Below are 12,895 nucleotides of genomic sequence, written 5' to 3' on the forward strand. Positions count from 1 at the left end.
GTTGATTTGCTAGAATGTCCCAGTGGCTCTGCGGCACAGCCTTATGGCCCGCGCCGCTGCCATTCACGAGAGCACATGTTCCTCGACATGAATAGGACCATGGCTTTTCCCAGCGTGCCGAACTTTTGGCTGCTTCGGTACGACCCACATTGCCGCAATGCGAGGGCATTCGACGCAGGGTGGTAGACTGAGAGAGAGGCCGTTGGAGCAAGATGTGGCTGCACGGCGCATGCGCGGGAGCCACACTTCCCATCCTCCCTTGCCTTATCCTTCACCTCTGCAATTAGAAGAAAAAGTTCCGGATCTTTCGTCCTGGTTGGTGGCTTTACGAGAGCGACACGTGGGGGCCGTTTCCACAATGCCTCTCATTCGCTCGGACATCGCCAAGTCTTCACTTTTCCCATGAGAACCACCCCAAGAATGACGCGCAGCGAATAACAAGACAGTCGGCGCCACATCCGGAAAGTACCAAAGGGGAAAGAGAGTAGAGGGTATCAAGCTTAAGATTAGCAAAACGTACAGCCGTACAGCAAATTTGCCCGTCCCGTGGGTTGGATCTGCAAAGAAAAGAGAAGGAGAGACACAAAAAACCCCTGCCATGTCGGGCCGGACTTACGCCTCTTCGTTTTCGTGGGCTGATGTCGAGCGAATGAGAGAATTCCAACGTCAGCTTCGCATCAGCTCCCAATACTACTTGGGTTGCTTCAACGGATGAGAGGGTGGGTTCCAAACAAAGGAGAAAGAACATTTCTCGCCCGGCAAGCCCATTCACTCATACTTTCCAGCGCAACGTTGAACGAGGCAGGGGGAAAGCGCCCAATCCGATCGCGTAACCGGACACGGCGTGAGCACTATATAGGCAGAATGCAAGGAACGGCGCGTAGCGCGAAAGCGGGAATAAGAAGGGGAGACGATGGCGAAGGGGCTTGCTAGAGGCTGAGCATCGTTTCCCGGCTCTCCGTACGTACGGGCTGACAACTGCGTTTCTGATAGGCACGATTATGCGGATTGCCGACTACAGAAGTTCAGACCGACGAGAGGTGACGAGTGCGTGTGTCTTTCGAATCTTCGTTGCAGACGACCAACTTCGCCTTGCGTAACGGTTCTTGCAGGATGCAGATGCAGTTCGTCGCCATCATCGTCCGGGAAACCTGTGCTTCGGGGAGCGTATGGGATGCGATCAACGCTGTGGCGGGCGGGAACTCGTCTATTTTGTCTTCATCGAGCGTGCCTCCCTGTGAGTTGATTCTCTGCTGAGCACCCACGGCTCAATTTACATGAATCTCGTATTCATGCCCTCAACTCGCCTGTTGCGACATCCCAAACGTTGACACGCGCGCGCCACGTGGTGACTCCGTGATGCTCGGTGATGTGGGTTACACATGTTGTCAAACCGCGTGCGAGCCTCGTGGGCCTCTCTGTCCTACATTCCTGATTAAGAGCTTGACGGAACGGGCCATCAGTGGAAACTTGCATCGTCGGCCTCGGAGACCGGGGCAGAGGGAAATGAGACTCAATTCTGTCCTATGAAAGAATGACCAGCCGTCATTATTCCCTCCATCCTGCAACATACGAACCCGGGAGCCCGAAGCTGAGGGAAGTAAGCACTATATATCATAAATCAAATTCGAATTCGCAAGCGCGCCCACGAGGTAGGAGTGGCGATAGCGCAGGAGCATTGTCGTCGTCGCTACCTCGGTTCAACACGCAGTCCCGGCGATGGCGTAGCAGCACTTTCGCGGTCGAGTGGCGAATATCTCGAACGACGGCGTATCTAAACACGTATGGGGTATCATCAAAATGCAAAAACAACGTAAACAGAAAATCTCCTCCATCACCGACTTGGAGTGTTTGTTTCCAAACCCTCCAAATTTCTCCTCCTTCTCTTACTCCCTTTTTTTGTTTCCCATGAGACGGACCATAATGCAATAGCGCAGCAGCATTGTTGCCAGTCATCGTCTCCAGTCCCGTACGCCATTTCCCAGCGATGGCGTAGAAGCACTGTCGCCGTCGAGGAATCCAGCCTCATTTCCGCCGCTCTTCGCCTGTAGCGCGGTGAACCAAGGCCATTCCCCGGATGAAAAGCATATATAAACTTCGCATGGGCGTTGTATCGTAAATTGTCGAATGTGAAAGACGTATTAAAACGAGATGCCTGTAATTGGCGCAAGAAGATAATAGCAGGTTGAGCTGCCTCAGAACGGGGCGTCGAGTAAATTGTCATTGAGAGCCGCGAGTGGTTGTTGAAGCTTCCGGAACAGAGTATGTTTCCGATGGTTGTCGGCTCTCTGCCCCAAGATAGGGAACCATTCAGGCTTCCCGGTTTTGGTTGGAACGAGGGAACAACTTTCCAAAGCCTCGTTGCCGGGCCTCGCGTCTCGCGGCACCGTCTTCAATCTCACTAGAGGAGTCGAGGCTCGAAATCTTGTTCACGGGCTTGTTTCCGAAGACCTTGAGCAGGAAGAACATGGCGAAGCTGCTGGCGATACTCAGGCAGAGAATGCCGATCATTGCGTAGTTGCTGCGACGGTACTGATAACGACCCTTGGCGGCGTCCTCTGGCCATCCGGTGTACAGAGCGTAGGTCGTGACAATGCTTCCAAGGTTGCCAAGGCCGGACACCAGAGCAGTCGCAGCCGCAACACCGACTTCACCGTGGCGGCGCTGGAAGATCTCGTTCGTCCATGTCATGCAATTGGGAACAGTCGGGCCAAGACCGAATCCAACCATCAGAAGACCCCCGTAGCGAGCCCAACCATTATCGAGAGCAAAAGTTACGACAAGCAGGCCGGCGATCTGAAGGCAAACCGCAGCTGAGAAGATAAATGGTCGGTAGCCGTGGAATCGATCTGAAATTGGCATCAGTATGAGAATCGCAATCAAGTCCATCTGTATCTTGTTAATGAGTGCCCATGCAAAACAATACAAAGAACTTACGATCCAGATCGGAGCAAAAAGCAAGCTGACTTGGATACTCGTTGCCGTGGGCACAATAGAGCGGATGATGACAGATCCATAAAGCTGCGTACCGATTCCAACGCCAACGACGCCAAAGTACATGAAAGTCAAAGGCCACAGGCGCCAATCGATTAGCACCTGCAGAAGATCCTTCATAGTCCAGGGCCTGGGGTGATAGACCCGTCGGAGGTCATTGTAGTGAATGACGGCATCCTGGCCGGAAAGCGCTTCTGGGGTTGCCGGAAGCCACTTCAACCAGCTTGAGCGCTGACGCTTCTGCCCAGGAGGAAGAGGGCGATCGGGAAGCCACCAAAGCAGGCAAAAGCCAAGAACCACGGCCACCAGGCCGTAGATGAGGAACATCCAGCGGAAACCAACGAGGCCTCCCAAACCATCCATGAGTTGGAAACCAGCAGACACAAGGCCAACCACAGCAGCAGAGAGCTGGGCAGCAGTGAAGTACATGCCGATTCGCTTACCCGTTCGAGAAGGCGGGTAGAACAAGGTGAGGTAGTACGACATTCCAGGCCACATGCCCGCAATCACAACACCGAGCAAGAATCGTAGAAGCCTGGTTAAAAGGTTAGATTTGACAAGTAATTCGATTTGTTGTCAACATACTTGACACTCCAGGCGCTCTGCACGGCAGCGAAGCAGGTGCCAATGATACCGGTGGCAATGACAATGCGAGCCATCCAGATGCGAGGGCTCAGCTTGGCCATCACCAGATTGGAGGGGCAGTCGAAGATGACATAGGCCACGTAGAAAAGAGCTAAGGCGGTTGATGTGTCTTTAGCTGTAAGGCCGAGGACGGACATCAAGTCATGACCCTGAGCGGCATTCATTGTTTGCGCGATTCCAATATTGGACCTGATGGCAGAGCAAAGGAAGTAGAGCGTCCAGAATGCTATCAACCGTTAATCCCATAGTGTCACTGGCGAGAAAGATGGGATGGTTACCTGGAATGATTCGAAGGTCGAGCTTCCTAGATGCCTGTCAGCTTCATCGTCTGACGCAAGTCATGGCTAATGAGGGTTTGCATGCGTACCTGTAAACCCTCTCGACTGTTTCGACATCGTATTCTTCCGGCTCCTGATGAGATGGGCCGGCCGTAGGCTCCATAGTTGACGAGCCAGCTGGCGTACTGTACTCGTTGGGCTGTTTGTCATCGGCGCCATGCGCCTCCTCGTGTATGTGAGCCATACTTGACTACGAAGCAATGGGAGTGCCTGCTACGAGTCTTTTTCTGGTCACTCTCACGGGCAGATGATAAAAAGGCAATTGGTGATCTCGGCGCTTGATTATTGGCTTGGGTCTTTGGAACCACGACCAATTTTGCAGAATTGAGCAGGGAGCTTCGCGATGGTGATCGAGGGTGGTGAAGTTTTCGCCGTCTTGGGCGAGCGGATATCAAAGGCATATTTAAGGCGTCACTTGCCGATGGGCTGGGAAGGTTGGAGGGGCACATCGGAGCTGATAGTGGATACCTCTGAGCAAGCAGCTAGGGCCATCATCTTCAGGTGGTTCTGGCTTAGCTGCACTAGCAGATCTGGGCGGCCAGTCTCCCGAGGGACCAAAGGGAGGAGGAATTCGCTCTCAAAGACCTCCTTCTCACTCTTCTCTGATGGGCCGTTCTCGCCCAACAGAACTGGCGCCCCACTCCGGGTGGCAGGATCAGTGTGCAGTTTGCGGTGCGATTGTCGGTGGCCCGCAGCGCAGCCCACATTGCCGAGCCTCAGCGACTCCGGACTCGGTCACTAAACTGAGTTCAATCGAAGCGCCGTGACACCGGCCTCGAGTTGGGCCACAATGACATGAATCGATGGGAACAGTTCAGACCAATAGTGGTAAAGTTGCAGATGACTAGGTCTAGCATACGACAGAAGATGGCGGGAAGAGAGCGATTTAGATAAAGTCAAAGCGTCGATTAAACTGTCAAAGTCTTGAGGTGGTTTTAGGTTAGGAAGAAAAAAGCACACCGTATTTCATGGCTTTCAAGTGTTCGTACGTATGACTAGCCATGAGTCTAGAAAGAGTCCTCGGACAAGTTGCTACTGCAATAATTGGTGGCTGAATGCGCGGATAGTATTCTTACCTAGTACCCAGATGGTGGTGGTGGTGGTGGTGGTGGTGGTGACCAAACGCACAGAAAATGGATGGTGGGGTTAATTTCAAGTGGTCGAGCGTCGCTTCAACCTCAGAACTCCAGCTTCACTTCGACATACAGAAACACTGGGTTATCTATCGCAAGCTTCGTTGTCAGTCCTCGATCTCCTCCGTAATTATCTTGGAATTTGAGACCTTCATCCATTGCTATTGGATGCTTGGCGGACAATGCCCTGGGCCGTCATAGCCTTAAGGCATCAAAAAGGTTTTGGCCTTAGCCTTTAGGAGTTGAGGGCAGATGCTCATCTCCTTCCCCCTTCTCCTCATCACAACCCCACTTCCTCCAGTCCCATCTCAATAACCACGTCAACTTGCTCTCCTCTTCATACGCGATGCTGAATCTATCGCAGTCTGCAATTCGTCAAGATCACACGTATTTACAGGCACTGGCCTGCCTGAGAACTCTCGCTCCTTATCTGCACGCTTCTCTTTGCGATATCACTGCCTGACTGGGTGCCTATCTACAACACCTCGCCTTGCCTGATCGCCAGTCCGCCAACAACGTTGTCATACCTACACGCGACTACCTCAAGCCAGCTTCTCTAGCTCACAAACTCAATTCGTTGGCTGCTTGCTTCACCGAAATGGTTATTGATCCACCTCGACGGAGTCCAGATCTATCTGTGAGCGGGGTAGTTCCCATCCTCCTCATGTCGTGGTAGTCGTTGCACCACGCCTGGCGATCCTGAACCGAGTCATCGGTGAACGTGACGAATAGGCTTCCAGAGGAACAGGCACTCGGCTTTCTTGGCTAGGGCCAAAACTTCGCATGAACAGAAGCTCTCCGCGGCCTAGGCGTGTGGTACGCGGACTATTCAAGCAGCAGCGTCCCCAATGTTATAGGATGACGACTGTACTCCAAAAGAGGGAGGTGGTGTGGGCGATGACAACGATTCACGCGTTCGCGCCAGGCCCAGACGCGCGAGTGCGAAGATGGGTATCATGTACGCCGGGTCTACCAATAGGCAAGCTCACGATATTGCCCAATGATCAAGTAACAACGGTCTTGTTGTGTACTCATTCACACTGACGTTTCTCACGCGGATATCTTGCCCACTAGCACGATGCCTGCTCACGAATATCAACAGCCGCCTACTCACGTTGAGCATCTCTCAAGAGGTAGTGTACGGTGAGAGCTGATGGCATCATTGAGCCTATTCACCATCTCCTCGGATCACACATTTGTCCATCGTCATAACCAACCAGTGTTGGAACCTTGACGCTGACCTGCTGAACGGCCTCATTGAGGCTGTGTGTGAATATCTACTTCTATACCTGTACCATATTAACTCTAGTGCGGCTCAGCTTCGCTAAGTGTTACCAATCGCCGTCGAGGTATCGTGGATCTGGGGCTGTAAGCTCTTCTGGGACAATCCTCCGTAAGCAACAGGTGAGTCCTTGATCCCATCTCGAGCTAAACACTTCCGAAATACTCAAGTACCTGAAAGAGCTTTAGGTGATGATCACGAGACAGCTGAATTCTCAAAATGCGCAGACCCCTGCGCCGGCAGCCTTGGAGGCCAACCTAATGCGTCGGCTGTGACTCACCTTGGTAGGCATCTCGACGACGGCTTTGATACCATCGCCAACCAGATGGAGTCACAGGCTTTGCCGCCTAGACCTGGCAAACATATAATGTTCTAGGTATCTCTCCAGGTATGATTCTATGAAAACCCATCCAAGCTGAAGTACCATCAAGATTGTATCAGAGAAGCTAAAGACATATATCCTCAAAAGCTGGTGGGTTCCCTCATTGCTATCTGTGCAAGCATCCAGCTTCTGCCTTCAGCGCCACATCATCCAACAAACGAGGAGTGGATACCGTGGCTGGTGGCGAAATCGACCGGGATCACGTGGATCACGGCTGAGTAATCCAAATCCATGCCCATGTGGCTGACGCAGCTTGCTACCAGCTTCCACGTCGTCAGCCAGATTTTTCAGGCAGACTGACTTTTCTGCCTTTCGCAGCATCGGAGCTCATCACCTGCAAGCTTGACGAAGCGACGCGTTATCAAGTAACCGCAGTCGCAGTAACCCTCACTGCGGCGATCCCTTTATCTTTCTTGTCGAATCTTTATTTGTCGTTTCCCCTGCGATTTCCAGCAAACGACCCGGGAGTCGCGACTTCTTTCACGATCACGACCTCTTCCGATCATCATTTCTCCCCCATCACAAGCTTCATCCAGCATCCACAGGATAACCGTCAAAATGAGCGTCGTCTACGAACCCCGTAATTTCATGCACGATGGCTCGTATCCTCCCATCGGCGATCACGATCACGACCATGTCCTCGATCAGACTGGGCAATACCAGGCGTCCGACGTCCCGGACCTCGCCTCCTACAATCCGACGTCCTCGATGCTCGGCGACGACCGGTCTCTAATGCCGGACGGTCTTGACGATGCCTCCGTTGGCGTCCCAGATGCGACGCGACTCGATCTTTCAGCGCCTCCCACTCTTGCGTCCCTTCCTTCGAGTCTTCCTCCGGCGCTTCCCGAGCCCCTGCCATCAAACAACAAGGACGAGGGCGAGGCCTCGACTCCTACATCGAGGGTTAAGTGCATAGCAAAGCCTGAACGCGAGGTGACGAAACAGCCTGATGGAAAGTTCTACTGTACTTTCCCGGGATGCACGGAAGAGACTCAAATTTTCACCCGGAAATGCGAATGGAGGTTAGTCAACCAAACGTTGAAGCTTTTGACACTTTGTAATGATGCTGACCACTTTCTTCTCGCAGCAAACACATGGACAAACACGAGCGACCTTACCGATGCGCTGCTGAGGGTTGCGAAAAGCTTCCCGGCTTCACATACTCCGGCGGCCTCCTCCGTCACGAGCGCGAAGTTCACGGCAAGCACGGCGGTCCAAAGAACACGGTCAACTGTCCCCATCCGAACTGCAAGCGTCATACTGGCAAGGGCTTCTCACGGCAAGAGAACCTTAATGAGCATCTACGACGAGTACACACGAGCGACGGTTCCAGCACGGTCCAAGAAGACATCCAAACCGGTAGTGACGGTGACAGTGACAAGGCTATTGGATTCGGCGCAGGCAATAAGCGAAAGCGCTCCCGGAAGGGATCTGACGCTGGCCTGGACGAGCTGCGCGAGGAGATCAAGCGCGTACGCATGGAGAATGAAGAGTTGCGCCAGCAACTCGACAGACAGGGCCAGCACAGCTTCGCCATGATGTCGCAGATTGCAGAGCTCCAGGATGCGCTGCGGACGAACCTCGATCCGTCCGGACTCGGCGCTCCCACCGCCACGATGTTGTGACAATCAGACGCAACGCCTGCGCCTCTTCCCGAAAGCGACAGCTTCCTACCGAACTTCCCGTTACGGCGTTACGACCACACCACCACACCCTAAGTTAACACCCGGCGGCCACAACTCATACTCCAGGCTTCCACATTGAACCCCCGCGTCCTCGACTCGACACCTCCCCGCACACACCAACCATCACACCACGTACACACTCTTACGACACACGCATCGACGAGGCGTTCTAGGCAGAAAACTGCTTTTTTATGATCCATACAATTCCGTTTTGTCTCCTTTGGCCGTGATCACACGACGCCGTGTATAGTTTTAACGGCATGGGTAATTCAACAGAAAGGGGGAAACAGGCGTTCTACGGGATAATCGACACTCGACTTTTTTTCTTTTCCACGGCTTTCTACGGTGGCGAAGAAAGCCCAAGGACGATGACGACTACTTTTTGATATCCCCCCTCCCCTTCGCTACGCAGAGCGTTATGCAGAGGAAAACCAGAAAGATGGAACAAAAAAAGGAAGAGAAATACCACATGTTTTTCCGGAGTTTATTTTCCACCCTCTTCTTTTTTTGACGGCAAATGGTAGATTGTACATTTCCCCTCTCCTCCTCAACTCAACGCCTCCCCCTTTCGCTTCTCAGGTTCTCCTCAGCACCGAAAATAACTTTTGTAATTCTACTACCTTGTATCGCGAACGATTATTCATTTTTAAGTGTGTAGTACCATAGACACGGGATGACCTTTGATGATAATATGGCATCCATTAACCCCATAAATCAAGATGAAACTTCTCTTCTCCTCTTCAATGACAACTTGATCCGTCTCTTTGCAAAATATTGTAATACATTAGAGTTACCACAGACTATTTGGGACGTGGATGGTGATGACGTAAGTTTGGGTGCTTTACGCGTGAGGCCGGAAAAAAGGAAGCTGCACATGTTTTTACCATGCGAAGAAAGAAATGGCTAGGAACGCGTTGTCACATGTGGCTTTTGCCTGAGGCAAACCACCAAGGTAGGCAGGGGTGTGGTTGCAGGATGCACGAGTGACGATCATTGCCAGCTCGAAGTCCATGTAAAACTCCGCGACTCGTCTGGGCACTCGTGGTAGTGTACTCAGAGGTAATGGAAATCAACAGATGTTCTGTGCACAAAGAGGGCGTAGGAGCAATCTCAAAGGACACTTCTACACGAGGAAAAGGGGTAGATGAAGGCAAGACGAGAGTGGGCTGCATTTCCAGGCACTCAATCATGTTTAGCAACATGATGAAAATCCATTTCAATGACGGTCATTGAAATACACTTTGTTTGGATATCAGTTCTCGTCTACCTATACTCTTACATATCCCCGGGCTCAAAAGGCCCTCGTATCTATGGAAAGAGAAGAGCCGTCAAATCTTACTTAACCCGTGACTTGAATCCAAGGTATTCTAACGCTTTCTTGTCGAGAGTACTTCCTCCCAAGCGTGTGAAGCTGCAGGAAAAGGCACTCCATGATAAGGCGTCAAAGGACATTGAAGTCTACAAAAATCAGAGATTCTCGGCATCTTAAGCAGAAGCTGGCAGTAGACTCTGCCCCGGGAAAGAGAGAAAAGGAACATCTAGACATGAAATCTAGACCTCAAACACATCACCCACGCCCTCGGATCCGCCCCGCCGGTTCTCGACAAGGTCCAACCTCCACCCCTCCCAGTTCTTGAGCGTGCGCTTGATCTCTTTGATGCGCTCGATACGCTTCTTCGCGTCGTCCTCTTGCGCGCGGCGGAACGCGTCCTCGTCAAAGTCCATATCGTCGTCGTCGAGGAGCAGCTCGTCATCTCCCGTCCCGGTGAGCGCATTGATTCCACTTTGGAAAAAGTCTCCGATGCCACCGCCGGCTGCTTGCTTCCTCTGCGCTGATGGCGACGTGCCGCGGCTCCCGCCAAGGTCCACGTTCTCGAAGCTGGGGCTATTGAGCTCCCGGCGCTTCTCCTGCCAATGCCCGTGGCGAAGCTCGTATACCTCGGCTTCGAGGTCGCGTACCTTCTTCTCGAGACGCAGGCGCTCCTCGTTCTCGAGCTCATCGACACCGTCGTCATCCAGGCCGCCACCGCCCTCAGTGGACTTACGGCTCCGTAACCTCGTGTTCTCGCTCTCGAGGCTCTCAACCCGCGCCTTGAGTTCGCTGACCTCCTTCTCGGCGCGCTCCTTTTCCTTCCGCAACGTCTGGGTGCGCGTGTCTTGCTCCTTGTGAAGTGTGGTCAGCGTCGTAACCTTCTTTTCCAGGCCGTCGGCCTTCTTCTCGGCCTCCAGCCTGGCATCGATCGAGTCGGCGAGGTCGTGCTCCAAGCTGCGGAGCTTCGTCTCTGCGCTCGTGCGTTCGCTACCCTCACGGACAGCCTTTTCCGCCGTACGGTCGAGGTTCTTCCGCAAGTCAGTCAGTTCTTGCTGTGCCTTAGTGGCGGCCTTTTCAGATCGCGCGAGCTTCTCTTCCAGAGCCGCAATCTGCTCCTTCTCGGAGGACGTGCCGCTAGTCTGACGATCCACTTGTGCGCGGAGCTTTGATATTTCAATCTCCATCGACTCGATAGTGGCGGTTTTGGAGGCAAGCTGAGCCTCGAGCTCGGCTGGGGGAGAAGACATCGATACCGATGGCGAGGATCCGTGGCGGCCACCTGCACGGGAAGCTTGTTGCTGGAGCTGAGAGTTCTGGCGCTGAAGGGCCTCGATCTCGGATTTCTGTTTGGCATTTTATTAGCAAACTTTTAAGGGCGCATGGTCGTATAATATGATGCTTACCAGGTTTTCGACTTGGCTGTCTGGACCGCCCTTGCTCTCGCCCTCAGTCTCACGCAGATCAGCCAGCTCCTCCTCGGCCTTCTTCCACCTCCTCTCCGCATCGGTGGAGTCCTTGGCTAGACGCTTATTCTCTCTCTCAAGCTCCTCTATCCGAGCGTGCTGCTTTCGATAGATATCGGTGGCGGTCTCGCCTTCAGGAGCCTCGGCGCTGGGCGAAAGAGGACCATTGCCGGCGGAGACGGACCCTTGTCGGAAGGACGCAGAACGGAGCTTGGACTGCTGAGCTAGCGAAGGTTGAGATGCAGTTGGCGATGCTGGTTGCTCCGCGATAGCTTCCGTAGCTTCCTTCTCGTCCTCTTTTGTGTCTTCGGTGGCAGGATCGGCGGGTGTCGTGGGTTCGGCTTCGGGGTCCTTGTCCTTCGAGACGCTGGGTTCTGCCGCTGTTGGCTCGGCCTTTTCCTTCTTGGATGAGCCAGCGGCCTTCTTTGTCTTCTTCTTTTTCAATTCTTCCACCTAGCAAGCTGTGAGTATTAGACCGATGGTGATCGCACCGCAAGTAAACCTACTCGCTTTCTGGCGGCGGCGAGCTTTTCGGCCTTGGCCTTCTCTTCAGCGTCGGCCATTATGCGGGCAACAGTACTTGGGTTTGTTGCGAATCGAAATCAAGTGAGTTCTAGGTGCTGTTGCCGAACGTTGTCACAAAGAGGTTGTCGTGAATGCGGAATGTAAAGTTGGATATTTGATGCGGTTTGAGCGCTTCAGCCTCGAGCCCAGGAGCTTAGCTGTCCACTCGTGTCAAGAACAAGCCACATTCCACCTGCACTCATCCGTAGTGTTTGTGGTTGACAGGGCCCCCCCCCCCCCAATGACGAAGGCAGGCGCAATAGCTATGCGTGGAGTGTGCTAAACATACAGGGGCCACCCCTCCTGTTTCGATGAACTCCCTTCTTGCCGTTTAGACAAAATCGAACAATACTCCAACCTCCAACAACCGATTATTTCCTCTGTGATAAGATTTACATCCTCCCAGAAACCATCTCCCTCCTTCATTAGATATAGTATTTTCTCTCTGTAACGCTGGTCTATCGAGATTCAGAACCATTCAAGATATTGCACCTGTTCTGCTCTCAGCATCTATCGATCTCACTAACACCGTCTCGCCACTGGTGGTCATCAAGATGCAATAATCGCCCAAACCCAAACATCATGCCGTTCATGCCGTTCTTATGAAAGCTATCGAATGAAGAGATGCATACATCGCAACAACAAATAGCAAAAAATCAACATGTTCCCAAGCGGGCCTCCTGCCGTCTGACCGACGCGACGAACACCCTCCATCCCCCTGCACATCCTTTGGCCCACCCAGCCGTCGTCTTTCAATGCGTTGGCGCCTTACATCGCCTTCTCAGTGTCCCAATCGCTCAAACCTTTGCCCTTGGGCACCGCCTGATTGGCAAGCTCTTCCTCGTTTCAACTGCGCTGATATCCAGTTGGCACCGGACCAGCGTCTGAAATGGATGCAAGTTGCATCTTGGCCCCCAGTGAAGGACCCTGTCTACCTGCCAGCGCGGGAACGCATCGAGCCAGGGGGCAGGGGGCTAAAGGGGGGTGGGCGTCTCGTTCGTTAGTTCCTTGAAAGACGTCCGCCCTGCTCTACAAGGGACGACTTGGCTAATTCAAGATGATTGGAGGTGCCGCGGCAACAAACGACCCAAGCACAA

General features: G+C 53.1%; 5 protein-coding genes across 5 annotated transcripts; 2 read left to right on the top strand and 3 right to left on the bottom strand.

Annotated features, from left to right (window-relative positions):
- Positions 1–41: 41 nt before the first annotated feature.
- On the bottom strand, positions 42–600 carry CPAR01_06594 (uncharacterized protein; the record flags this gene model as incomplete). Its single annotated transcript, XM_060490866.1, has 2 exons — positions 42–259; positions 330–600. The coding sequence occupies 2 exons, from the start codon at positions 598–600 to the stop codon at positions 42–44; spliced, it is 489 nt and encodes a 162-aa protein (XP_060349740.1).
- A 1,710-nt stretch (positions 601–2,310) lies between these two features.
- Positions 2,311–4,161, bottom strand: CPAR01_06595 (major facilitator superfamily transporter; the record flags this gene model as incomplete). Its single annotated transcript, XM_060490867.1, has 5 exons — positions 2,311–2,889; positions 2,938–3,529; positions 3,580–3,865; positions 3,918–3,943; positions 4,007–4,161. The coding sequence occupies 5 exons, from the start codon at positions 4,159–4,161 to the stop codon at positions 2,311–2,313; spliced, it is 1,638 nt and encodes a 545-aa protein (XP_060349741.1).
- A 3,171-nt stretch (positions 4,162–7,332) lies between these two features.
- CPAR01_06596 (C2H2 transcription factor) lies at positions 7,333–8,399 on the top strand (the record flags this gene model as incomplete). The annotated part of the gene is made up of 2 exons (XM_060490868.1): positions 7,333–7,796; positions 7,862–8,399. The coding sequence occupies 2 exons, from the start codon at positions 7,333–7,335 to the stop codon at positions 8,397–8,399; spliced, it is 1,002 nt and encodes a 333-aa protein (XP_060349742.1).
- Positions 8,400–10,010: 1,611 nt separating this feature from the next.
- On the bottom strand, positions 10,011–11,797 carry CPAR01_06597 (M protein repeat protein; the record flags this gene model as incomplete). Its single annotated transcript, XM_060490869.1, has 3 exons — positions 10,011–11,114; positions 11,175–11,687; positions 11,741–11,797. The coding sequence occupies 3 exons, from the start codon at positions 11,795–11,797 to the stop codon at positions 10,011–10,013; spliced, it is 1,674 nt and encodes a 557-aa protein (XP_060349743.1).
- A 625-nt stretch (positions 11,798–12,422) lies between these two features.
- On the top strand, positions 12,423–12,686 carry CPAR01_06598 (uncharacterized protein; the record flags this gene model as incomplete). The annotated part of the gene is made up of 1 exon (XM_060490870.1): positions 12,423–12,686. One exon carries the CDS (start codon positions 12,423–12,425, stop codon positions 12,684–12,686), a length of 264 nt encoding a protein of 87 aa, XP_060349744.1.
- Between the last annotated feature and the right edge of the window lie 209 nt (positions 12,687–12,895).

Source organism: Colletotrichum paranaense (assembly GCF_030867605.1).
Source record: "Colletotrichum paranaense strain IMI 384185 chromosome Unknown Scaffold_5.1, whole genome shotgun sequence".
In the NCBI taxonomy this organism is placed as follows: Eukaryota; Fungi; Ascomycota; class Sordariomycetes; order Glomerellales; family Glomerellaceae; genus Colletotrichum; species Colletotrichum paranaense.